The sequence below is a fragment of the Miniopterus schreibersii genome, assembly GCF_964146895.1.
Source record: "Miniopterus schreibersii genome assembly, chromosome: 11".
Lineage (NCBI taxonomy): Eukaryota > Metazoa > Chordata > Mammalia > Chiroptera > Miniopteridae > Miniopterus > Miniopterus schreibersii.
Window position 1 is genome coordinate 40,480,650 of NC_138111.1, and position 27,664 is coordinate 40,508,313.

Sequence of the window (27,664 nt, forward strand, 5' to 3'; positions counted from 1 at the left end):
AGCCTCCCTCCCTCCCTCCCTCCCTCCCTCCCTCCCTCCCTCCCTCCCTCCCTCCTTCCTTCCTTCTTTCCCTCCCTTCCTCCCCTTCCATGTGGTGAAATTTATATACACACAAAATTTGCAAACACAAATCTTAAGCATACCATTTAAGGAATTTTGAGCAACTCATATACCTGTGTAACTCAAACCTTATCAACATAGAGAACATTACCACAACGATACGCCCTTTCCCCATCAATCCCTGCCCACATCCTCCTAGAGGCAACCATGGTTTTGATTTTTTTCTACATAACTAGTTTTGCCTCTTGCAGAACTCCATGGATTCCTTGTCCTTAAACTACATTGAAAGGGATGCATTATTATGTCAGACACTGATGCGCAGATTTTGATGGACATTCTGCCTCTGATACAAAGACTTACAACCGGAGTTACCTTGATGGGCTCCATAATTATCAATTCACTCCCATTTGGTTTCTGTCCTTTCCTGGCTTGTCCACAGAGATTATCTCAGCAACGTCCTCACACCTAAATCCACACCCCGCCACACACACACACAAAGGCATGAGGCTGTCTGTATTTGAATTTTTCTTCCACTGTCTCACATTTTTTGAAGATACATCCTGCTGCTAAGATCTATCATAGATTCTTGTCTTCTAAAGGAAAACTACTGTGGCCATTCAGACAGAATTTCTCTAGGCTGGGTCTAGGCAGGTGGGAACTTTTCTTTCCTCCAGGGATCACTGGCTTTCTCTTGACCCCTCTTCCACAATTAGTAACAGTCCTTATACTGAGCTAAATTCTGCAGGTAAATATTACTCCCAATGGTCTTCTTCCTTTGAAGTCTCCAGCTGGGAACTTCCCATTTCAGTATTGACAGCACTATTTAGTAGCAACAAGCAGCTAATAGAGATGATATGTTCTGTGCATGTCGCCACTCTGCTCAGCACACAAGGCCCTCTTCTTCCCAAACAGGACCCGAGCTCACTTTTTCCAACATGGCGCAATATAATTTCTATTTCTTTTATTTCTGTAAGCTTCAAGATCTTACCTAAGGATTCACCTCCCTCAGGTAAGACGAGATGTCATCTTACAAAATAATCCCTTCCCACAAGTCCATTCTTGATATAAGGCCTTCAGTTAAGAAAGAGAACAGGCCTGTGTGGGGTATACACACAATGCCAGACATTCAAATACACAGAAACCTCTGGGGTGAGCCAGTGTGGAAGGCAAAATATTCCAGATGCAGGAAGGTTAATCCCTTTAAACAAGACGATTTGAAAGTTTAATAATTATGCAAATAATAATGAATATCAATGATTGTGCCCAGCTGATAAGAGAAGTTCTAAGGCTCTGTGCATTTAGTGTTCTTCCTATTCCTGACCCTTCACCTCCTTTCTTAATCCCATCTCTGCCCAAGGTTTCTAAAAACATACTCTAACTTCTCATCAATCTCTTTAACCCATCTGCAAGCAAACCCGTTCAAGCCTTCCTAATCCTAAGTGAAAAACATTCATCCTTCAGCCTGACACTGGCTGTCAGATCCACTCCTTCCTCCCATCACCACCCAGTGCTGTGGTTCTCAACCCTAGCTGCACATTAGAATCTTCTGGGAAGCCTCCCAAAAAGTGGCAATGCCATCTTTAGCAATTAGGGAACTTCGAACTAAAGTAAGGAGGAGATCTCACTTTAGCCCCATTAGACTGGCAAAAAATTAAAGACGGAAATACTTGTTGCTGTTGGAGGGTCACTAGTAGAAATGTGGGCTGAAGCTCTTTTAAAGGAACTGCTATACATTTTAAATTAAAAATACTTATTCCCCAAGTTGTCTGGAAAACAGCTTAGGAGTTTTTAAGTTAGATACACATTTACTACATGACCCAGAAGTTCTACGTGTATGTACTTACTCAAGAGAAATAAAAACAGGTCCCCACAAAAAAAACACTATACGGAAATATTTACAATAGCTTTGTTCATAATACTCCCAAACTGGAAACTACCCAAATGCCCATCAACAGGAGAATGATAAAATAAATTGCAGTTTTTTTATACAATGAAACACTGCTCTGGAAAAAATGGATAAATCTCAAAAACTTCATACTGAGCAAAATAAGACAGACACCAAAAGGTACATACTGTAGGACTCCATTTATATGAAGTTCAAGAAGGCAAAACTAATCTATGGTGAAAGAAACTGGAACAGTGGTTGCCTATGAGAGTAGAGACTAACTGAACAGAGACTCCAAAGGACTTTCTGGAGTACTAAAAATGTTTTAAATCTTGCTTGGGTATACACATGAGTGTATTTGTCAAGATGTATATATACATTGATCAAAACTCAATGAACTACAAACATAAGAGCTGTGCATTTCACTGTTTGTAGATTTTACCTCAATAAAAAAAAAAAAATCATCAAATGGTTGAATGTGTAACAAAATACTAGACAAGCAGAAGAACATCACTGTCCTGGGAACCTGCCCCCTTAGGTAAAAGCCCCAAAGGGACACGCAGCATTGTTTCTAGTGGCCAAAACCCAAACTACCACAGACAAAGAGGAAAGAGTGAACTAGCCTACTCTATCTTTATCTACTGTATCTTTATCTAAGTGATAGAAAAACAATATGCAGGAAAGTAGATAGAATATACCCCATTTTTGAAAAATAAATTTTGAATAACCCCATACACATTTATGTAAGATTCTAGGAGCATGAGAACATGAATGGGAGCTTCCCAGCTTGTGACCATGGATTTGGGGTGGCGTGTGTGGAGAGGAAAGGAGGAAAGAAGTGCATCTCCTTACCCCAAAGACTTCATTTGTTAAACAGCCTCTCTAATGAAAAACAATTATGACGTTGATGGAAAAGCATGTGTTTTATACATTAAAAGATGCTAAAATAAAGTCACCAAGTAGTTAACTGTGCTATCCAAGAATAGTAAGATTACAAATGATTTTTTAATTCTGTCCTATACTTTATGGCTTATCCAAATTTTTACAATTATATAATCAGAAACAACCACAGAGTTGGTTTTGTGGTGAGAAAATGTTTTAAATTAAAAATACACTTAAAAGCTTAAAAAAGTACTCATGCCCAGATCCCCATTCCAGGGCAACTGAGAATCTCTGGATGTAGGACCCAAGCTTGGCTATTTTCTAAAAAGTTCCCCCAGGTTACTTTAATGGGCCAGGGTAGAGAACCATAGACTTTCTTAGAAAAGTCACCTATCTATACCCTAAACCCCTGCAATCTGGCTTCTGTTTTCTCCAGAGCTACCAGTGATGTAAGCACTAACTCACTTCTCACCACTGCCCTCCCAATCTGGTATTCCAGGTAGCCCTCCCCCTCTTCCCATGGGTACAGGCCTCCCTCTGCATCCCCTAGAACTGGGTCTCACTGATAGCTGAACAGTCTAGCCTGCTCTGCAGCTGGGTACTTATTTATCCCCTCCAAGAACACTGATCAAGCATTTGCCATACATATCCTACTCTTCTTGCTACTGATAAAATTCTAGGTCAGAGCAATGTCTGACTTTTCGTTCTCCTCTCTGCAGCCTCTATCACGGTATCTTGGATGCAACAGACGCTACAATTTTCCCCAATTGTCTTTCCATATATTATGACTTTTCGCTTCCAGCTTGTATCTATTCTCTTTGCCCCTTCTAATTTGCTGTGCAATGAGTAATTGGAAAACCAAGCTTTGTTCAAAAAAATTTTTTTCTGGGAACTCCCTGTATATAAAGGAATGTTTAGGATGCTGCTGAAAACTCCCAAGATAATAGAGAAATGCCTGCCTGGAAAAAGAGAAGACAAAAGGAAAGGATAAGCGGTGTACAGCTGGGACATTCTGGGAGATTATCTTGTCGGGGGACGAGGGACCATTTCCTGAAAGAGAATCATTGAATGAGTCTTTAAAAGACTGATGACACTTGGATGAACAGAGAAGTGAGGGGTAGGGAATGTGGGGGAGAGAGACAGCACAGTTAGAAATAAGCAAGCAGGTCAGGAGCCTGGGTAAGAACCTGCAGGCTTTGGCTGCATTACAGGGAGTGTGAGCTGCCGCAGTGAGCAGGTAGGATAGGGTGAATCGCAGAGGCCCTTCACACCAGAAAAGGTAGTGAGACTGTGACCCCATAACTTAAGGTTATTGAGTAATTAAATGACAAAAATCAAAAGGGCTGTTAAGAAGGAGCAGCAGGCGTTCAGTGAGTCCCTGAGGAGCTTTCCTGTTTGGGAAGGTCATGAGTTTCCCTGCAAGGGCCTTATCACAGCCTTTGGAGAATGTGGCCCTTCTTTGCTTGCATCCGGCTTGTTTCAAAAGGGTGAGAGGGCGAGACTGCCTTGAACCAAGTTCCAAATAGACGAGATTTAATACAACTTCTAAAAATTCCTTTTATCTGCTTTGCTTTGTGTTAGAGGGATATATTTGTTACTACGAAGTCCTTTTAAAAAGCTCAGAGATGATGGGCAATTCCACTTCTGGGCATATACCCCACAGAACTGAAGGCAGGCTCTCGTGTAGGTATTTGTAAACCTTTTTTCACAGCAGTATTATTCACAACAGCCAAAAGGAGAAAGCAATCCAATCACCCACTGATGAATGAATGGATAAACAAAATGTGTCATATACATGCAGGGGACTATTATTTAGCCTAAAAAGGAAGAAAATTGTACACATAGTACAATATGGTTAATACTTTAAGGACATTATGCTAAGTGAAATAAGCCAGTCCCAAGAAAAAACGTAAATAATGTATGATTCCACTTATATGAGGTACCTACAGTAGTTAAATTCATAGAAAGTAGAATGGTGGTTTCCAGGGGCTGGGGGGAGAATGGGGAGTTATTGTTGAATGGATATAGTGCTTCAGTTTTGCAAGATGAAAAGAGTTCCGGTGATTGGCTGCACAACAATGGAAATGTACTTAACACTATTGAATGGTTAGGATGGTAAATTTTATGTTATATGTATTTTACCACAATTAAAATTTAGTAAAAAATTCAGAGATGGTACAATTTCACAACCTCTTATACACAATTCTAAAATCCAAAATGTTTCTATTACAGCCACTGTCCCAGAGTCCACTGGAGTGCAAAAGAATAAATAGTATATATGTCACATTTATCTTCTAAAAATTAGAAAAACTCTGAAATCTGAAACACGCCTGGCCTCCAAAGGTTGTGGGTAAAGGTCTGCTGACCTGTATTCTGATTATATCCATTTTTCCTCGTTAGATGAGAGCAGACAGATATTGATAGTGGATAACTAATCCACCAATTAACCAATGATGGATTATATTACTGTAGTCTGGGGTTCTGCTGGCTGGCCCCTGCCTTGAACAAAATAACTGACAACTTGAGTAAAATAATCAGCAGGCAGATTCCTTTTGCCAACTTCAGGTTTCACTTTAGGACACTGCCTGGTGCTAGATGTTGCCAGCTACACGCTGGCACCCAAGGTGAACCAGACAGGCAGGCCAGGGTCAGCCCCGTGCACAGCGATGTTTCAGGGCCGCTTACCAAATCACACCTGGGCACGCTGGACACGAACTGGGCCCCTTGGCAGCCCAGGATAAACCCAGCTAAGTTTAAGAGGACACACACCACAGAGAGCAGCACGAAGAGGTTTACCTGAAATGGCAAGAAAATAGGTAGTTAGAAAAAGACGACAACTAAATTCAGAGAGAGTTTTGTCTGAATAAACAAACTCACATTCTCTTCCTAGAGGAAACATTTTTTAAAAAGTCAGAACCATGTTTGTAGTTTCCAGAAATTTCCCCCACTTTCGAGAATTTCTGAAATGTGCTCAGGAATGTCATTGCCTTTCAAGTCTTCTCAGTAATTTCACGTCCCTGTTTTTTTTCCTATTTGCAGATAAGGGAGTTCTGTTCCTATCTTTTATCTGCACATTACATTAAGCAATGGCTATTTACTCCTTGAGCCATTGTTATTTTCCCTGAGGTTTGCAGAATCAGTAGTAAGTAGATAAATGGAAAGTTCTAGAATATAAATGGAATCCAGGGAAATCAAGGAGCTCAGAGCCATTACTAGCCAGAAACTGTAGTATACAAGTGAAAATAAAGATGAGCCTTCAAACAGTTCTGTATGGGACAGGCTGAGCCTCTCCTGATAAGACTGGAATTTCTCAGTTGCCCCTCAAACCCTGCACCTACTCAGCCACCAGACAGAGAGGCGCCAGTAACTGCTAGGTACTGCTTTATCTACTGCACTATCAGATGCCTTGAAAAGAAAACATAGTTATAACCTTTTTGTCCACCAGCACACCACTACTCTTCATAACTAAAGGTCAGCAGCATCAGACAAAGAACGGGTGAGAGTCCATTACCCACCACTAGACCACAATTTCTGGATCATTAAAATCTTAAACCGAGCTCATCACACCATTAAAAAAATCAACAAGCAAGCCCCAGACTGGAAGAAAATATTTCACACATACGCTGAGCAAAGGACCTTTTCCAAAATATACAAATAACTCCTCAACTCAGTAATAAAAAGGCAAGCAACCCAAATTTAAAATTGGGCAAAAGACTGGAACATATATTTGACAAAAGCAGCTACAGGAATGGCCAATAAACACATGAAAAGATGTCAACATCATTAATAATCATGAATGCAATTAAATCTATAATGAGACACCACTTTACACCAACAAGAATGGTTAAAATTTAAAAGACTGGCAATAGCAAGTGCTGGTGAGAATGAGGAGCACATGGACACTCGTGCTTCTATCGCTTGTCTGGGTATGAAATGGTACCACCACTTTAGAACACTCTTTTTCAGTTTCTTAATAATTAAATATAAATCTCCCATGCAGAAAAATCCCAAATAACTTATGGAGATAATCTAATCTCAACTCCCTACACCATAAATGTGGGCTGCACAAGGTGAGTTCCTTACAAAGAATGTGGTATGAAAGGATGGAGCAGGAATAATTTCCCAGTGGAGAAACCTGACAAACACTACATCAACCAGGAGACCAAGGTTAACATCACTATATGTCCTGTTGATGGTATGCACCCTTTCTATGATATGGTGAAAAGGGCATTTACCTCCGTGGTCTTCCTCCCCAACATTCCTAATAACCTCAGTCTGTTCATGAGAAAAACAGCAAACAATCTCAACTGAGGTACATTTACAAGAATGCCTCAAAACAGTCAAAAAAATCACAAACAAGGAAAGTCTAAGAAACTGTAACAGCCAAGAGGAGCCTAAGCAGACATGACAACTAAATGTAACGTGGTGGCCTAGACTGCATCCTGGACAGAGAAAGGACATTAGTATAAACTTAGGAAACCTGAAGAAAAAATTTTAGTTGTTAATAATGTATCAGTATTGGTTCATTAAGTGCAACAAATGTACCATACTAATGTAAGATGTCAATAATAGGGGAAACTGGGTATGAGGTGTATAGGACCTCTCTGTACTATCTTTGCAATATTTCTATAAATCTACAACTATTCTACAATAAATTTTGATTTAAAAAATTCTATATACCTACCATATGACCTGCAATTCCACTCCTAGGAATAAGCCCAGAGAAATAAGTGCAACTGCCAACAAAAGGACTTACAGAAGCTACTGACAGCAGCTTTATTCATATTAGACCAAAAAATGAAAACCCACGTATCCAACAATAGAAGAATAAATAAACGAACTGTGGTATTTTCACACAGTGGAATACTTCCAGCAATAAAAGGGAACAAAGTACTGATGCACAGCAACATGAAGTTCAAAGGCATTATGTTGAGTAAAGCAAGCCGAAAACGAAATGATTCCTCTTCCATGACATTCAAGAACAGACAAAATAATCATGGGGACAGAAATAAGAAGGGTGGCTGCCTGTTTCTTTAAGAAGTGAGGGGATTGGCTGAGGTAAGAGAATTTTCTGGAGTGATAAAAATGTTCTGTATCTTTTTGGTTATTGGCTACGTGGGTGTATCCAACTGACAAAACTTAGCTAACTGAACACTTATGATCAGGAATTTACATAAATGACATTCACTATATATATAATTTCTAAAGTCCCAAGAAAGAAAATCCTGAGTCTAGCTGCCAGAGCAGGAGTGTGAGATCATACAGCGAATGGTGCTACTTCTAAAATGTCAGAATGACAAACAAGATGAAAGAATGCCCCGGGAATTGACTGCCTGGGAGGATTGGCTTCTCTCCTGCACAGGAGGGGCTGCCAATGGGAAGTCAGAGTCAAATCACGAGAATGCTGCCCTGCAAATCCCACAACGAGGACCTGGGCCGAGGCACATGGGCTGTGCAAAAATCATCATGTGTTGTTCCCCAAATGTATTCCTGCATATGGCTTTTTTATTACTATTATTACTATCTGGACAAACTGATTGGCCAAATGGTCACTAAAATAACTCTTGTGCATATATGAGACATGGGGGTTATTAGGATCCCAAACATATCTATTTCAGAGGTTGGATCAAGTTCAAGGGTAAAAAATACTGGCGTTAGAAGGGACCCACTTAGGATTTACAGGGACCTTCAAGATGGATCCCTTTGGCTTTAACCTGGGTATAATGGAATGACTTCCAAGACCCAAATTTCCAACCACATTAGCAGATAGGGTCCCCCCGCAAAAAAAAAATAAAAACAGAAGACAGTGAAACATCAGCTACTAATGAAGAACATGACAGTCACAGCGCCAACTCAGGATACCTGGAAAGGGGAAGAATTTCTTATTTTCTTGTACTGTCATTGTTCTTGCCTTTAAAAAAAAAAATCATTGCAGTGACTTGAGTTTCTCTTTGTGGAAAGCACCTGAATTTGAAATCAGGAGACCTGGTTCAAATTCAGGCTTTCCCACTTGTTTGCCATATTTTAGGCAACCTCTGTGAGACTCACTTTTCCCACCTGTTAAACAAGTCTCTTCCAACCTACCTCACAAAATTATTGAGCATCACACAAAATTATGTATATGAAAGTCCTCTGTAAAGTGAAAAATGCCCTGCAAGCAGTTTCATCATTGTTAATAACAGGCATTTCCTCTTTTGAGGAGTAGCTTTGTTGTGATTACAAAGTGGACCTCACAAAATGAATTTCACAAAGACTGACACTAGCATTTTGTTCTTACGTTTGTGACACACCTGAATTTATGGCAGCTGGAAAAGGTGCTCTATTATAATAACCTGCAGGTATACTGTTTCCAAAACTTCTCCAGACAGACTTTTCTCTGCAGCCTGCAGTAGGAGCTCACTCCACGCTGCCCACTGACACCAGCATGCAGGGTGTCTCCTGTTTGCCCCCCCGCCCAATCTTCTCTCCACTCTTCACTCCCCTGCTCTCTTCCCAGAGAGGCTGACCTATGAAGACTGTGTTGACGGGGCCCCTTTGGCCTCTGGTTTCTAGTTAAGTTCAGCCAGTGGGGAGCCCTGACAGAAGCTCTGTGGGAGGAGGAGAGTGAGGCGAGTGTAGTTATTTCCCCGGTTCCCTGTCCGCAGCCTCAGGCTGGCTGTGTCCCTCAGTGGAAGGCCACAGGGTCCTCTGAAAGGCTCCCCTGCATGACTGCATTGCCAGGCTCCATCCACTGCTTCCTCTTCTCACAAAGGCCCAGAGACAGTAACAGGCTCACTGCTCCCTACGCCCTGCATTCGCCTCTTTGTGAGCAGGCCCTTTGTTAACCGCTTGTCAAGTTATAATTTTATTGTGTCATCTGTGCCCTGCTGGAACCCTGGCTCATATAACCTCTCTATAAAACTTGTCTTTATATTTAACCCAAGTTTTTTCCTGCTCTTTGAACTTAGTTCTCTAGTTCTCACTTAAACTTCACCATCACTCGCCCAGTGAAGCGAACACCATGGGTTATAGTTCCTGAATTCTGCTGAAGCCAGTTCATTTTTGATTTACCATCAAAAAACAGAAAAGCCCAGAGGTGATGGAGAAATGTCCTTCTGTAACTTGTATTTTAGACATAAAAGAAAGTGGGACCAAGAAAGTGGAGGGCTTGCCCCAATGCACCCTATGGCTTTTAAGGGTTAGATGTAAAATCCATTCATTTAAGGCAGAGATGCAAAATCCGAAGAGCTGGCTGGACCTCTCACAAGGACTGGCAACATGAATTAAGTCTTTCATGCTTTTAGTTTTATTGTTACTAATTTGAACCATTAGTATTTTATGACACTTATATATCAGGTAGCTTGATGCAAAAAGTATTCTCTTTTTCAGTTCAGTATTTGGAATTCACCTCAACTCTGATCTTTTGCAATTGTGACTTCAGTTCATTCCAGATCTCAATTAAATGACCCAATAAAGGAATATTTGGGGAACCTGAGGCTATCAAGAAGAAACATCATCTTCAGTTTACCTGTTCCTACCAAACTAAAAGTCCTTCATAATCACCATCACATAGTAGCATTAAATAATTAAACCTGTAACAGCTTAATATTGTTCAATGTCTTTTTTGATACAAGATCTCATTCTCTAAATAGGCTGACCTTTCCCTACTGCCTAAGACTTTTATTTTGCTTCTTACTGCCCTACTGCCCCAAGCTCAAGAGGCAACTGAAACTCAACTATGCATGTTTAAATAAATAAACTGTTCCAGTAACCGTGTGAAGACAGTTTAAAATTGAATAGGTTTAAAATGGTGAGTTGAACATATGCATTTAGTTCTACTAATCCCTGAAAACACATTAAAATGGCAGTAAATGAAAAATTTTAAATGCAGAAATCCACAGACATAGCAAATAAAAAAAACAGCAACAAAATTTTAGAAGCTAGAAAGCCAGTGTTCAACTGTGAATTGACTCAGTAGTCCTGAGAAAAGTGAATCCTAAGAGAGCAATGAGGAAAGCCAAAACTCAACAGGATTTACTCCTCAGCATCTCCAAATGTTTAGATTGCTGCAAATACCTCTGGAAATAAAAGTGAGGCTAAAAATAGGGCTGTTCAAGAGCCTAAGAAACAATTAGAAAATGGTACAACCACTATGGAAAACTATTGGCAGTTTCTAATAAAGTTAAACATTCACCACCCTATGATTCAGCAATTCCCTTTTCAGTATATATGCAAGACAAAGCAATGCATATGTCCACAAGAAGATACACAGGATGTTTGTAGCACTGATTCATACTAACCAAGACCTGGAAACAATGCAAATGTGCAACAGGAGGATGGATGAACAGACGACAGTATACTCAGAAGTGGAATAAAACTCAGTGCTATGGTCTGAATGTTTGTGTCCCCCAAATTCATATGTTGAAATTCTAACCCCCAAGATGATGGTATTAGGAGGTGGGGCCTTTGGAAGGTGATTAGGTCATGAGGTCATGAACGGCATCAGTGAATTTGTGTGTGTGTTTGTGTGCATTTTTCTACTTAAATATCAAAAGCTCATCAAATTATTTCCTCATGAGGAAACTCAAAGACTTAATTTTAAAAGTACTATTTTTTTTTACTCTTGATACATTTTTATTTATTTGAGAGAGACAGACAGACATCAATTTGCTGTTCCACTTATTTATGCATTCACTGGTTGCTTCTTGTATTTGCCCTGACCAGATCCAACCCTCAATCTTGGCGTATTGGGATGACGTTCTAACCAACTGAGCTACCCAACAACAGTGTGGTGACTGCCAGGGCTGGGAGGAGGGAGGTGGAGGAGGGTATGGGGGGATAAATGGTGATGGGCAGAGACTTGACTTGGGGTGGTGAACACACAATACAGTGTACAGGTGATGTGTTGTAGGATTGTGCACCCAAAACCTTTATAATTTTGTTAACCAGTGTCTCCTCAATAAATTCAGTAAAAAAATAAAAAATACTAATACTGCCTCAGGATTCTCTTCTTTCACAATGTCATTCACTTTTTTCATTCCCAAGAAAAAATCACTGGTACTCATTAAATCAGCAGGCCTTGTCCTCCCACAGGCAGCCTTTCATACTGCTCAAAACAAATGAAAAACAAAATATACTTTTCTCCAGTGGGGGATAAAATCTGAACCAAGGACCCTAAAACATAGGCGGTCTTAAATAACACCAAATGAATGAATGAATCCATCAATCATTCAATGAACAAATGAAAGAAAATCAATACTGTATGATACACACTACCTGGAGATATCAGGCTTTCTTACTAATATCCTGAACATATAAAGGCAGGCACTGGAAGGCAAACACCAAATTTGCTATCACCGCTTGTGTGAAAATTGCTATCACCTTTGCTCTGAGTGGGATCTCACCACTTCCTGAGGAAGGAAGATGGGAAGGGGGGTGGGGGTGAGTGGGTGGAAGAACAAAGCAGCAAGTCCTTAGAGTTCAGGTTACATTTTCCCATTAAAACAAGAACATCATGTGATCTGGCTAGCATTTTAACATTTATGTTCTTGGAGACATGGAATCCAAGCTCCAAATCATTGATTAGTCACTGGTCAATAAGACAAATTCCACAGAACCCATGACAGCTAATATACCTGCTTATTTGACTCTTAACACTTAAAATTTTAATTCCATTTGGGGAAGCATTTTAATACAAAGATGTAGAATCATGAGCAAAGTTATCTGAACACAACACAATGACACAGGGGGAGGGGGTACGGATTTGAAGACAAGACTCCCAACTCAAGCTTTTCTAAAGCAGTTCAACAAAGTGAACCTTCTGATTGACCAAGCAGCACCATGGCAACCAACAAAACATAATAAATCACAATCGCTCAAAAGCCCAAACTCCTGCTCCTTTGAACCTGTTTCGGAGCTCTCACATACACTGACTTGGTTTGTCTGTGTGGCTTTAATCTTCAGATCCCAAGATGACCTACTCCCAGGCTTCACCCCTGCTACACCCCTTAAACTTCTTGCAGAAACTTGGCAGATATATTACTAACATTCAGACTGGTTCTCCTTGCTAACAAGTCAAACACAGGCCCATTGCTGCGAACAGAACCAGCTGTCTCTCTTTCCTCCCAAAGACCTTTAAGTATCAGATTTACTCATGTTACTGCTGTCCTGAAATTAAAGTGTTTAAAATATAATAACATTTATTTCCAATTCCTTTTTCAACAAGAGTGAAAGGCTTCTTCCTCTCTCCACCAGAGTAAGACACAAATCTTCATCAGTTTGAGAACAGTTTCAAGATAAGTAACCAGAGTTGCAAATTCTGGTGAAAATGTACAAGTCTCCTTGCTTGTGAAAAGGGAATTCTGTCCTACCAGGGCTCCTTCCCCTATCCTCTTGCAGATTTCCAGTCTCCCAGGGTTCCCTTTCAGCTCATCGCCCCTCGTTTCTCAGGAAAGTGACTTTTCTTGAGCCAAGCAATCAGGCGTAACAAAAAAGGGGGTGCCTTTAGCATGTGTCTGGCTCTATAATTCCCCAGTACAACTTAGCTCTGCCATCCCTAAATTAACATGTTGTCATCAGGACTGTGGTTGCAACCAGGAGAAAAACATCAGAATGAGAATCTCAAAAGAAATGATAAGAATGAGAATCTTAAAAGAAATAACCAGAGGATGGCATGACACATCAGAATGGATGCAAACAAGACGGAAGGGTCAGGAATGTGGTCTGCCGTGGCCCTCGGGAAAACGCTGGCAGAGGCGCATTTGGATTTGAGGATAAGAAAGACAGCAGGAAGTTAGGTTTCAACAAAACTGCAGATCCATGATTCTTGATACTCTGTCTTCCTCACTCCACTATTCTTTCCTCCTTTTCTCTGCACGTCTCTAATTTGTGTCCTTTTCTTGCTCCTGGCCTCTTCTCCACCATGGTTAGCGTCTCAAGATTCAGCGAGTTAGAGTCCGACCTTATGATTCCCCAGCAAGGAAGACCACAGCTCTTGAGAAAGATCTGCTCTCCAGAGTTAAGTCTCCAAGGTCGGCTGCCATCAAGTCCTGCCCCCTCTCTGTGCTCACGGCTGATCTTCACACCAGCAGGTGGAAGTCCGATGCATGCAGCGGAACATCATCCAGCCTTAAAAAGGAAGTGCTGGCACACATGCAACAGGAACGACCCTGGAAGCATGCTACCTGAAATAAGCTAGATACAAAAGGACAAATATTGTATGATTACACTTATATCAGGTCAAAGTCATAGAGACAGAAAGTAGAATGGTGGTTAGCTGGGGAGGCCGGAGGGGAGTTATTGCTGAATGGGCGCAGAGTTTTTATTTGGGATGATTTAAAAATAGATAGGGTGATGGCTATACAGTGCTGTGAATACACTTAATGTCACTGAACTGTACACTTTAAAATGGTAAAAATGGTCATTTTTATGATATGTGTATCTTATCACAATGTTAAGTATCACACACAAAAATAAACAAAAAAAGGAAAGAAAAAGAGATTGAGTAAAATTTCTATTTCCCCTTATTCTAAGCTGGCTTTAGGAACTTGTTTGATCAATAGGAAGTGGTGGAAGTGATTCTGGGACACACGAAGCTAGATCGTAAGAAGCCTGGGCCTCCTGGAGCACCCGGCTGAGACACTCCCTCTCAGATCCTAGTCTCCGTGCCCGGGGCAATTACACGGGGAAGTCACATGTTCATGCTTTAGTCAACAACCCTTACTGAGCACCCAGACATGTCTTTTATAAATATATACTGAAATATTTAAGGACTGAATGCTGTGAAGGCTGGGATTTATTTCAAAACAACCCAATGGCAAGGGGTATAGATGAGACAGATCTGGACATTTGTCAACAATGGTGGTAGCTGGGCAATGGGTGCTGGGGTTTGCTGAATTTCCCTCAGCTGAGGAGTGCATCTGAAAATTATTGTATCAAAAAAAGAAGGAAGAGGAGAAGGAGGAAAGAAATGAGCAGGAAGAAGAGCAGAAAGAGAAGGGGAGGAAACTGAACAGAGACGGAGAGGGGAGGGAAATATGGAAGATGACAGAGGAGAAATAAGCCAATCTGACTCATCTCTTCATAAAATCATTTCCTAGAAAGAGAACAGAGAGGCAGGAAGAGTTTCTAGAACACAAAAGACTAAAGACACATAATCAAAGGAAATGAATGAACCTTGATTGGGCCCTAGATTTTTTTAAAAATGGAACTAGGTTACGTAGATGTACTCACTTTCTGATAATACATCAACCTGTACAGGTATACATACAGAAATGTGCATAAATCACACTGCAGTTCAAAAGCTTTTTATTAAGAAAAAGTTATACAACATTTTGAGTGATTGGGGAAGTTTAAATAAAAGCTGAATATTAGATGACATGAGGAAATTACTGATCGTTTTCTTAGTTATGATAATGTTGTTATGGTGAGATAGAAGGATATCTTATTTTTAGGAGAGAATGCCTCCTAAGGAATATAGGGGTAAAGTACCATGAAGTCTAAAACTTAGAAATAGTTCAAAATAAAATCCCTTATTTATGTATAGACATAGCAAATACGGCAAAACATTAAGAGCTACAGAATCCAAGTGGAAGGTATATGAGAATTTGTTGAGTTATTTGCTCAACTTTTCTGTAAGTTTGAGAATTTTCATAAAAGACTGAAAAAATATTAGACTTTTTCAGGTGCACAAGTAACAGAGTAGAAGCATTTGTCTACCAGCTAATACTAGTGAACTTCTTTCTAAAATAGCTGGATAATCTGCCTGGAGGTGCAAGGTTCCTAGTGGAGTATTCATTACAAATTCAAATCGCCTTTTTGGCATAGCAGGGACATCTGCCTGCTTCTCTCAAGCGCACCCTGAGATAAAGCCTAGCCATCACTAAGGCCCACTCAGCTACACAGAGCTCCCAGGCAGCCCTCCCTCACAGACAAGCCTGCTGTGAAAACAGACCCACACAAGCAGGGTAGTGGTGAAGAGCATGGACTCTAGAGAAAGATCACAACAAAAAATAAACTGGACTTCATCCCAACTCCTACTTCTAACTATGCAATGCAATCTTGGGCAAATTACTTAACCTCTCTGTGCCTTGGTTTCTTCAGAATGAGGAAACTAATAACACTTCCTAGATTAGTGGGTAAGTACATACATCTCAGTTATATGTTTATTATTATTACAAATTATTACAGACATTACAAATATTACCAGTCTAGTTTTTCAGTCATAACTAGAATGAACAGTCAGGATCAATAGACATTCAGAAATCAAACTGCAGAGAAAAACAAGGGCCAAGATATCAACCAGAATCACTGACCCCCAGGGAGAAAACATAAATTACTCAGAAAGTATAAAAGGAAACTTGTAAATGTACATAATCTGTATTTTCAAAGAGATAAGGGAAGTTACAGCATACATAAAACAAGAATAGCCTGGCTGGCGTGGCTCAGTGGTTGAGCATTGACCTAGGATCTAGATCGTGGTTTGATTCCTGGTCAGGGCACATGCCCAGGTTTCAGGCTTGATCCCCAGTAGGGGGTGTGCAGAAGGCTTCAGATCAATGACTCTCATCATTGATGTTTCTCTCTCTCACCCTCTCCTTTCCTCTCTCTCTGAAATCAATAAAAATGTATTAAAATAATAATTATAAATAAAATAAGAATAGCTGCTATGGAAAAAAATGAATCAGAGATTAAAAAAATAGTTCCTGAACATCAAAATATATAATTATCAAATTCTTCAATAGAATGGCAGAAGAAAAAATTAAGAAAATACCCAGAATATAAGTTAATAAGATAAAGAAATAGGAAATGTGAGATTTTGAAAAGTTAAGAACCAAAGAGCCTCTATTCATGAGGTCCAACATCTGATTATTAGATGTTCTAGAAAGAAAGAGCAGAGCAAATTGAGGGAAGGAGATAATCAATTTTAAAAATTGCTCAGTGTTGAAGAAAGACGTCTTCAAAATAAAAGTGCTCCAATAATGGATCACAAACCTAAATATAAGCTAAAACAATAAAACTCTTAGAAGAAAATATGAGTAAATCTTCATGGCCTTGGCTTAGACTAGCCTTCTTAAACATAACAGTACAGCAGCAACAACAACAAAAAATAAACTGGACTTCATCAAAATTAAAAACTTTTGTGCTTCAAAGGACACCATGAAAAAAGTAAGGACAACCTAGAGAATGAGAGAAAATATTTGTAAATAATTTATCCGATAAGGGACTTGTAATGAAAACACAAATAATCCAATTTAAAAATGAGCAACGGGTCTGAATAGATATTTCTCCAAAGACATGCAAATGTCAATAAGCACATGAAAAGATGCTCAACATCAAATCAAAATCACAATGAGCTACTACTTAACATCCAGAAAGGTGAGTATAATAAAAAAATAAAGACAATAATAGTGTTGACAAAGATGTGGAGACACTGAAACTCACATATGCTGTTGATGGGAATGTAAAATGACTCAGCCACTTTGGAAAACAGTTCCTCAAAATGTTAAACACAGGGTTACCATATGACTCAGCAGTTCTTCTCCTAGGCATACAGCCAAGAGAAAAGAAAACACGTCCACACAAAAATTTGTACACTAATGCTCATAGCAGCATTAATGAAAATAGCTCCAACTGATGAACAGATAAATAAAATGTGGTATATCCATCAATGGAATATTATTCAATAATAAAGGAGGAAAGTACTGATACATGGTGCAACATAGATAACCCTTTAAAATACTGTGCTTCAAAAACATGCTAACTAAAAGAAGCCAGTTATAAAGGATCACATATAATTTCATTTATTTGAAATACCCAGAACAGGCAAAGTTAGAGAGACAGAAACTACATTAGTGATTTCCTAGGGCTGGGAGTATCAGAAGGAAATCAAGAGTGACTTCCAATGGGTACAGGGTTTCTTTGGAGGGTGATGAAAATGTTCTACAATTGATGGTGGTGAGTCTTCCTATGTCTGTGAACATGCTAACAGCCAATGAACTGTACACTTTAAATGGACGAATGTTATGGTATGTCAATTTTATCTCAATAAAGCTGTTAAAAAATTGGCAACTGGATGATCTCTGAGATCTTTGTCAACAAGAAAAAAAGAAGAGTCATTTAGAAACTTCAGAAAAAAAATAAATCTGTATGTCAGAGTCATGCTCCAAAGCTGAACCAAATTAAAATGTGACATAATACTGAGCAAATGATAGAAAATAAGAAAAAACACTAGATTTGACTTGGCTGCTCAAAACTCTCCTTCTCTGAGTGACACAGGATTACATTTCCTTCTCTCTACATCTGCTCGTTCTTCCCGGTGCTACAATAGGTAATCTAGCTGATCTCTTGAACAGCAAGACTCATGGGGGTCAACAGAAAACCACTCTGTTCTCTTCCCCATTGTTGATCCAGTCCACTTTGTAGGGCTAGTTCTCCCTCACCCCTTAGATGAAATTTGAGGCTGGGCCCATGACTCCTCTGGTCAGTATCAGATGCAAAGAGTCCCTCAGTGACTGCAAGTAACAAAGTCTCATTTCAGTAAGGACAATGTCCAGACCTGTGTCCCAGTCAAAACTTGTTCCTGCATTTAAATTTCAGCTTTTCTCTCATTAGGCTGATTACTGTAGGGAGCAAGCAAGCCTGCAGTGGGAAAGGCAAGGCAGTGATGCAATCTTCACGATTTCCCTACATTTGTGTCCACTTCTCCTGAGCCTGCTAGCCACAGCGATGTCACTGAGGAGAGGAAGGGATGAGGGAAGGCCAGGGCATGAGGGCAAACAAGGTAGGGGCAGCGAGGGTTCACCTGAGTGTTTGCTTCTAGCCTCAGCAAGTGTTTAGAGAGGACTTTCTCCTGAGTGGGGCTTCCAGTGGCTCCTCTGAGATACCTATTGTTGAGCCTGCAGTTCTCTTATTTGGGCACGGAGCTGTGCAGGCTGTGGTCTCCCTACTCCTCTAAGAGGCTCTCAGGAGCAGGATCTAAGCTTACCCCAGGCCTGCTCTCTCTTGCATCTGGTCAGTTGGAAGTATGCATCTTGGGCTTGGTCTGTGAAAGTACATTTATTTCCCAACTGCAGTCTTTGACTCTGAGGCCACAGGGCACTCCAACCTGACCTCTAAATTCCCCCAAGCATGTGCCTGACATCAGTCCAGTTAACCACCAAGGGACCCATATCAGGTTCTCCAAGTGCTTATCTTTAAGCACCTCTTCCCTGGGGAGATGGAACTCAAAATGCCACAATAGTTCAGTAACTTTCTCAAAAACATTTGTCTCTTCAATCCCTAATCTTTTTATAGGCTGGGGATAGAGATCAGCTAAGGGTTGCAAAACTGGTTTTGACCCAGAAGCTTTGCACGTCCTGCTTAGATAGTCGAATACACACTAAAATGAAGGAACTGTTGACATCTGTTGTACTGCAGCTTCAGGCGAATCTGAAAATGAAGAATCCAAGTCTAACGCCCGGGTAGAATCACAGTCACATAAATGCTATTACTTGTTTTCACTATTTTAGAAACAATTTATAGACGACATTTGAATGGCATAGCATAGTTTAAAGAGCAAAACATAAATGTTAAAACATTGACAATATAAGGTAATGGTGTTACTTTTAAAAATTGGGAGGTGGAAGGGGAAAGAAGTACAGCTAAGTGCTGATTTCTTCATCTTAGTCTGCTCTCTAGTCAAGACATACTATGCAAAGTTGATTTAAGAAACAGAAGTTTACAATATTATTTAAAATTATAAAGTCATCAAGAGGGGAAATAAAAATAACTTCCAAACATAGGAGAGGAAGATAGGTGGGAGAGTTAAGTGTTACAAATCCCTCGCTTTAGCAAGACAGAGACAACCACCGGGAGCATTAAAACAGGAACTGAGTTTAAAATGGTTAACTTGGGGAGTGTAACCAGGTTTGGATGCTGGAAGAAATGTACAAAGGTATAATTATTTTTTTTTAATAAAAAAAGGCTAATGCGCTCCCCTTTTTAAAATAAACAATATTCTCCTCTTAAAAGGCATTAAGCAAATTACAAAATGTCACAATGTTAGTGATGTATTTGATATATATAGTGCGTATATATGTGTTTGAAATATATATACAGTGTGTGCATATATATCATATATAAATATATTTTATAGACATAGGCATCAAACAAGTGGGTAGCATCCAGAGAGGTGAGTTATTTATTATGCCCCAAATTATACAACTAATAAGAGGACACCAATCAGATACAAGTCTTACTCAAATCTCTACTCTTTCCCCTTCATCAATATGTAGAATACCTGCTAATACACAATGTCCATTTATAAATAATTCTTTTCTCTTCATTAAAGAGCTCCACAAGGCAACCTTTTGGTGTCTTCATTGAGATACTACAGCTAGTGAGACCCAATTCCACCACCACCACAGCCCTGACACTTCCCCCACCCCCAGCCATGTCCACGCAACAGTTTCTGCCCAATCCAAGCACTCACCATCAATGAATCTACCTTGAACTCACTGGGTTTCTTGTTCTTCATCTGAGTTACAATAAATAACCACGTTTCAAATGAATCTCTTTGTTTTTGAATTAGTTGTGTGTGTTTTTTAACTGTTATAAAAATAACATTCATGGAGGGGAAAAAAATCACGGTCCTACAGCGGTCAGACTTCTTGATTATGTTGTGAACAACAGAAACCAAGTCCTGGTATTTAAGCAGAAAAGGATTTCTTGCAAGGCTATCAGGTAGCTCACAGAATCCACAGGAATCAGGCGCAGAGGCTGGGAAGGAGCCAAGGGAAGCTGGGTGCTGGGACCTCTACCAAGGTCATGTCATGGGAAAAACAAGTCCCTGGTTGCCAGCCTTGGACACTGGTTGCCTCTTTTCCCTAATGAATTCTAAGCTGCCTGATTATTTTGCATCAGTGGCTCCAGCTTCAGAGCCCTGGACAGGAACTTCAGTGGTTAGAGGTCACAGGCTCCCTGGACACTGGCATTTAGAAGTGTAAGCATCTGATCTCAGAAGCATCCATAGCGGGAGGTGGGGCCCTGCCTCTCAATCAGACCCACACAAAGGCAGACAAACCAACCCCAAAAAGAAAGTTCAGATACTGCAGATACCAATGGTCAAACGCAAACAAAACAAGAAACTAAAACAGCCTCCTCTTCACACAACACATCGTATGTCCTCTCCAGATATAAAGCAGAAAGGCAAAGTCTCCCTCCTTCCCATTCCAACTGCCCTCAACAGCAGTGCCTACTGTAAACAGTTTCATGTACGTCTTTTCAGAAATTTCCTATGTAACTACAAAATGTATGTATAACCCCCCAGGTTTTTAAAACACACACACACACACACACCCCATACACATTCTGCAACTCTTCTCATGACAATGCATCTATTTTAAGATGCTCCCCCATTCAAAATGATCTCCCTTCTTGCTCCAAATCATTATGGTTCATGCAGTTTTTTCACAGTCATATTCAGAACTTGATTACTATAGCGTGTTGGGCCCAGACAGCCTGGATGCAGGCCGGTCAGAGGGATCCCTTCAGCAGCTAGATACATATTACCAGAGTGTATCTATAATGCACTTCAAAATATTTCAACACAGATGGTGTGTACATATTGGTTGGTTCAAGCTACACCTCAGGACAGTCAAGAACTCATGTTCCAGGCCAGTCAGCAAGCATTTATGAGAAAGGCCACAGTCCAGAAGTTGCCTCCTTTATCTCTATTTCCCAACAACATCCAGGTGACTTAGCTAAATTGGAACAGTAAGTATGGAAATGAGTTGTCCAGTTCGTGAAATTATTAGTTTGTTTAATCAGCATAATAGATGTTTAAAATACGTTCTCTGTTAAACTGGTGGTGGAGCTAAAAGCAACATAATTTCCTGTCTCAGTGTTGATCAATTCTGGGACCAACCATATATTTCTGACCCTATAGTAAACAGTACTGAGAACAATCAAAGATAACTTAGCTACTTATTCCAGGAAATACTTGCTCCAGGAAATTCTTGCTCCACAAAGGTAAGACTGTGGAACAACAAAAATCGTTTATTAAAACTAACAGCTTACTCATAAAATATTGCTTCCATGCCCTCCCTTGCATTTGCCCACCAATCCAAAGCTATTATCTCATAGGTTCTGCCCAAACCCAATAAATTCCCTATTTTGCAGGACTCACCTTAAAATCACCCAGCTGAGGCTCTCTTTGACTCACCCTTTCTCAGAACTACTGGCAAGGAGGTGTTCTCTCTTACAGCAGCAGGTCCAATAAACTTAGCTGTGCTTGTGACAGAATTTCAGGTTATCAGCAATGGTATTCAAGACAAGTGGATGCAACAACAACAAAACTAGAACTAAAAAATTGTTCATACTGTGTTCTGTAGTAAGCTTGATAAAAATCCCAGCTCTATATCCTTTAAGCTTATAAATCAAGAGTGCATGAACAATTTTTTGTTTGTTGGCAAGTGTTTGCTGTATAGCAGAACTTGGTCTGAGGCTCACTTTTATTTCAACAATCAACTTGGCAGGGAGGTTATTTCAAAGCTTTGGCAATTACCTATTGCCAAACTAAACCTGCTAACCAGCATACCCAAATCGCTTAGATAAGTTTGTAAAGCAAGGTACTGCTCAGGCCTTGATTCTGCCCAGAGATGAACCACACCAGTACTTCCTATTTCTGAGGGTGCCAAGGTTCTTATCCAATGCACAGCTCCTGGGAGCAGGTTATCAAAGGAGAGAAATGAAAGCTCTGCTGCCAGTGGGCTAAACCCATTGTGGTCACAGATACACACAAACCCAGTCCAGGGTGCCTTCACAATGCCTGATTGCATTTTTTACTGCCATGGGTTGGTTAATGACACACCAAACTGACAGACCTGATCTCTTAGATTTTCTCAGTGGATGATGAGAAATAAAGCATAATGTGCTTGCCAAGCCCTCAATCCCATTTTACATTTTACTTTCAATTGTGTACTCATTACTTTGGTTCCTCACTACAGTCCTGAAGGATGGGTACATTCACATTATACAAATAAGGTAACTTGGTAATTTCCTTGGCTATTTGCTAATTGAAAGTGACAGGACTAAGACTCAAAATTGGACCTTCTGTCGCCTTGTTCATTTCTGCCTCTGGCTCTATTGAGTCAAGGATAAAATTCCTGAAACTTTTGCCACCTTAGAACTTGAAAAAGAATTGGATGGTCACAAATAAGCAAATAACTCATTTAAATGACATTTTGTGCACACACACACACACACACACACACACACACAATAGTTGGCCCCAAAGAAATACCTACCAATTTGCTAACGGAGGAGGTGATGGAATGGTAGGTTCTTTCTAATAATAGTTCCTCTGTTTGTGAATTGGATAAGCCAGTTAACTCTTGAGCCACTGGTCCCTTATCTATAAAATATAAATGATACCTGCCATGTAAATCACAAGAAAAGTATATAAAAGAACCTGGTAAACTCTTAAGCATTATACACATGCAAGAGAGTATTAATAATCCTGAAGAGTGAGAACAATCATCCATTTTTATGCCTTAAAAAAACCAAGAGCAAAACAATCATAGTATTTCAGTTTATACAGGGCACTTACAATGGACTGTGAAAATGCCCATCTAAAGCTAAAACACCATCCAGTAACTAAAGAAGATTCTCTAAACCTATCATATGAGAGTTAGAAGGAGTCTTAAAAGATTTTTCTGATCTAAGCCCTTCATTTTACAGACACAGAAATCACAAGATCTCCCCAAGGTCCCCTGATAATGAGTGGTAATATGTCAGCATTTAAATGAAAATGCAGGTTTCTTGTACTCTCAAACCAGCATTCATTCCAAATTATTAACAACCATGAGATGTATTTGAAAGAACCAGGCTGCAGAAAACCACAGCTTCAGAGCCCATTTTACAAATGTACATGTTCCTAAACTGCACATGGGTGTTCTGATCCCTCCAGTTCTTAATATCATCAGGAATGAAAGGAACCACTACCTACCTTACAACATAACCCACCTATAACTATTTCTGACTAACTGCTGAGAATAATTCCTTAGCCTCTTTTGACCAAGTGTTTGGGTGTTCTGTGACTCTCCCTTCAAGGCACAATAGGATGAAAAGAACTTGAGTGGCTCAGGAGTTAACTGGATCCCCAAATGGCTTCATGGAGCAGACCACCTTGCCAGCCTAGCCACTTTTGAGTCCCTTTAGGTAATGAAGCTTTACCCTAAATACTATATATAGTCTTGAAGTTAGAAGAGAAACTGATGGAAAATACTTTTAAATAGCCAACTCATTTATGTCTTCAATTCTCAGTCTAGGGTGCAAATCAACAGGGCCCACAGCTGAGAAAAAACCACACGTGTGACCCAAGAACATCACCAGGGAAGAACCTCCATTCTTGGCGCCGAAGAATAAAGCTGTCCTTGTATCCGCTTAAAAGTCATACTCATCCCATCTGTTCCAAACTGACAAGAAAAAAAAGTAACAATAGCTCAAATTACTACTTCATAAGCAACCAAAATTATAGGCAGAATACCTGGCTGGGCTTTCACAGTGGCAATTCTTACCAAATATACCAACAAACTAAAATATCTTATCAAGACAATTTCATTTTCTAACTGAGGTGTCTAGACAATAAAAACATTGAGGGCTTTTCTAGCACTGAGTCTGTGATTTTCTAATCATTTATAAAACATTTTATTAGAATGTAAGAAGAATAACATCCAGAAGAAATAAGAACATTCTTTTTAAATGAAAAATGTTTGCTCTTGATGGAAAATACACAACCTAGAATACTCTGCATGGGGGTGCGCGCGAACACACACGTATCCACATGCACAAACACCCTAGCTTAATCCCAATTGTTGCTACAAATATTTGCAAACTATTTTTCAACATTATTTTTGTTCTGAACACATGAGTATTTTACCAGTATAAAGAAGAGGAGCCAATGAATGAGAGCTACCAATTCTGAGTTTCCATGAAAACTTGAGTTTGAAGGAACTAGGTCAAACCGACCTTTGTTTGTTCAAATGAGTATAAAACCTGATGGAATGACTGAAGCAATTACAAAAGAGGGAGCACAAAGGTAAGTGGTTCTCAAAAGGGGAGTATTTAAGTGTTCTCAACTGGTGTGCACCCAACAACTCAAAATGAGGACAACTTGCCTCTCAAAAGGGCCCTGAACACACCAACCAGCCCCCTCCTAACCTCCACCACCAAAATACTCCCTAACCGCTCTGAAGTTAAAAGGGGAAGAATACAAAGTTCTAGAGAACAAAAGCAAGTGAGAGAAATTTAAGACAAAGGAGAAAGATAAACTCTGAGAACTCGCCTAGGACCTAAATTTCTTACTGACTGCCAAATTAACTCCAGGGTCAACAATGTGTACTGAGCACGCCGATCCTGGGGACAGAGGGTGAAGACGAGTGACAAGGCCTCGTCCTTCCACAACTATTTACTGGGGGAGGCATACAGCCACTAGTAATCGAACAGCACGCAGCTTAGTTACAGGCTGTGAGGCCAATATTCAGGGCTGGGGCGGCGAGGGGCCACTGTCATCAGGGTGCTCAGGGAAGGTCTCTTTCAGGAAGTGACTGCTGAGCTGAGGCGCAGAAGGAAGAAGCCAGCCAAGTGCACGGCTAGGAGAAGGCCCAGGTTTACGTAAGGCAGTCTGGCTGCGGTAGAGTCAGAAGGTGCTCCTGTGGGCAGAGTGTGGGACACAAGGGGGAGAAGGGGCAGGAACTCTGACCAGCCAAGCCTGGGTCTATGAGAACACAGATTCAGTGCCCACTGGCTTCTCTCATGAAGCATGGCCTCTCGCTCTCACACACACAAAAAAACAACCACCACCACCACCATCCACTGGTATATTCCCTATACTCGGAAATGAGTGGGGGTGGAAAAAGGTAAAGTATCCACAGATGGGGTGGGGTGGGGGGGTGGTAGAGCCACCCCTTGGTGTCACGAGATTATCCCGTCTGTTCAGACCAGAAAACTACTCTCAGGAAAATTAAGTGCTTTGCAGAGTTATGTAGCCTTTGGGGGACGAGCTGGGACTCAGACTAGGAGTGTGTGACTAACATATCCAGTTTCTTTCATTATATCACAGATTTTTTCATTTTTTAACATACCAAAAACATTTGGCACAGGTTGTAATAATACACTATTAAGATTCATGTGGACTGAGGATTTTTCCATTTATGATATTGACTTAGGCTCAAATGATCTATCGATATCCTCAGAAAGTTTTCCATTGTACAGTTTCCGCCAATTAACTTATCTTCTTTATAAACTGATGTTAATTAACACTTCAAAACAATCTCTACATGACCAACAGGCTCATAACTGATGGTAATACAGAAATATGACGGAATACTACTTAGCAATTTTTTAGGCATTGTGGACTCCTTATATGTGAAAACAATATTTACTGACATTAACTTAAGTAACTTAATATTAAACAGAAAAAGCAGAGCACAACACAGGATGTACAAACTGGTTACAACTTCGTTACCAAGTACATATACCTACCAACAAAAACGAGAAATAATGTTTTAAAATGTAACAAAGATACATTTTTATTAAGGTCATTTTCATTTAAAATTGCTTGAGCTCATATAATAAATTTACAGGGCATCTTTCCAAAAGAAAACAATGTTAAAGAAATTAATGTCTTAAAAGGAGGGCTTTCTTAATATCTATCTAGAACATGCACTCATATTCTCTTCACCATTTGGAATTTTCAAAGTTTAAATAGCATTAGAGATTTTTGGATTTTAATTTAATTTAAATACCCAAGGTTTCTATTACTGAGCATTTCAATACTGACCCAATGGAAAAAGATGACTCCTATAACCAAACATTAGCATAAACATTGAACACCATCCAAAATTCTTCTGCAGAGATTGTAAACCTAGAGAGTTGTTGCAAAACAAGTCTCAGGCACTCGTAACATCTGCCACAGAACTCATCCAAAGTCTCGTTTTCTCCCATCCTGCTGATACATTAAAATGTTGCATTAGTAATTTACTCCTTCCAGAAATATTAGCATAGTTTCACTAAATGCGATAATTGATGGGCTGGTAAAATGTTGCCTAAATTGTCTTCTGGGCCTGAAAACTCTTTAATTTTTCAAGACAATCAACACAATATTGAAATCTATTTTTCTTTTCTTTTTTCAAATTAAAAAAAAAAATTTATTGTTGCGGGGGAGATCCTCTGTTCCACTTACTTATGCATTCATTGGTTGACTCTTGCATATGCCCTGACCAGGAACCAAACCCAAAACTTTGGTGTATCAGGACAAGGCTCCAACCTACAGAGCCACCGCCCAAGGCGCCATCCATTTCTCTGACTGTATTCCACACTGTGCTGCTTCTCCTGTAGTGTTTAAGAATTTAGACAGTTTTGTATTTATTACCCATCACCTAGCAAACACTGGTTCAAGATAAACTGTTAAATATATATATGAAATGATGAGAAAATTATTTAACCCTATTTTAAAATGGATGGGAGAAAAATAAAAAATGAAATGTTACATAGAAAAACTTTAAGTATACTTAAATAGAATTTCCTAGACCTTCTACTTCATTCTTGAATGTTGGCACCTTTACTGGTAATGGTCTGTTTTTTATAGTATTCCCTGAACCAGAAGGACACAGCAAATAAAAGCAAAGGATGAACACTGGGAAAGTACTAAATGCCACTGAATTGTACACTTTAAAATGATTAATTTTATATTATGTGAATTTTACCTCAATAATGAAAAATTTTAAAAATCACCAATATATGTTTATATTACCATAAAAATATAATATTTGTGTGATAGAGAATACAGAAAATCTAAGCAATGAAATTCTGAGGTGG

The 27,664-nt window shown here is 39.7% G+C and overlaps 1 protein-coding gene across 8 annotated transcripts in view; it reads right to left on the reverse strand.

Annotated features, from left to right (window-relative positions):
* The window catches only part of ENTREP1 (endosomal transmembrane epsin interactor 1), a 58,288-nt gene that overhangs the window by 18,153 nt on the left and 12,471 nt on the right, over positions 1-27,664 (reverse strand). For 3 of the 8 annotated variants that reach the window (XM_081151896.1, XM_081151897.1, XM_081151898.1), the window contains one exon: positions 5,513-5,623. The exons of 1 other annotated variant lie outside the window; for it this stretch is intronic. In XM_081151896.1, coding sequence (XP_081008022.1) covers positions 5,513-5,623 — 111 coding nt within the window. Of the gene's footprint in view, positions 1-5,512; positions 5,624-21,971; positions 22,076-23,091; positions 23,199-24,175; positions 24,262-26,627; positions 26,796-27,664 lie in introns of those variants that run through there. 4 more of the 8 variants (XM_081151900.1, XM_081151899.1, XM_081151901.1 and 1 more) reach the window with 3 other exon arrangements.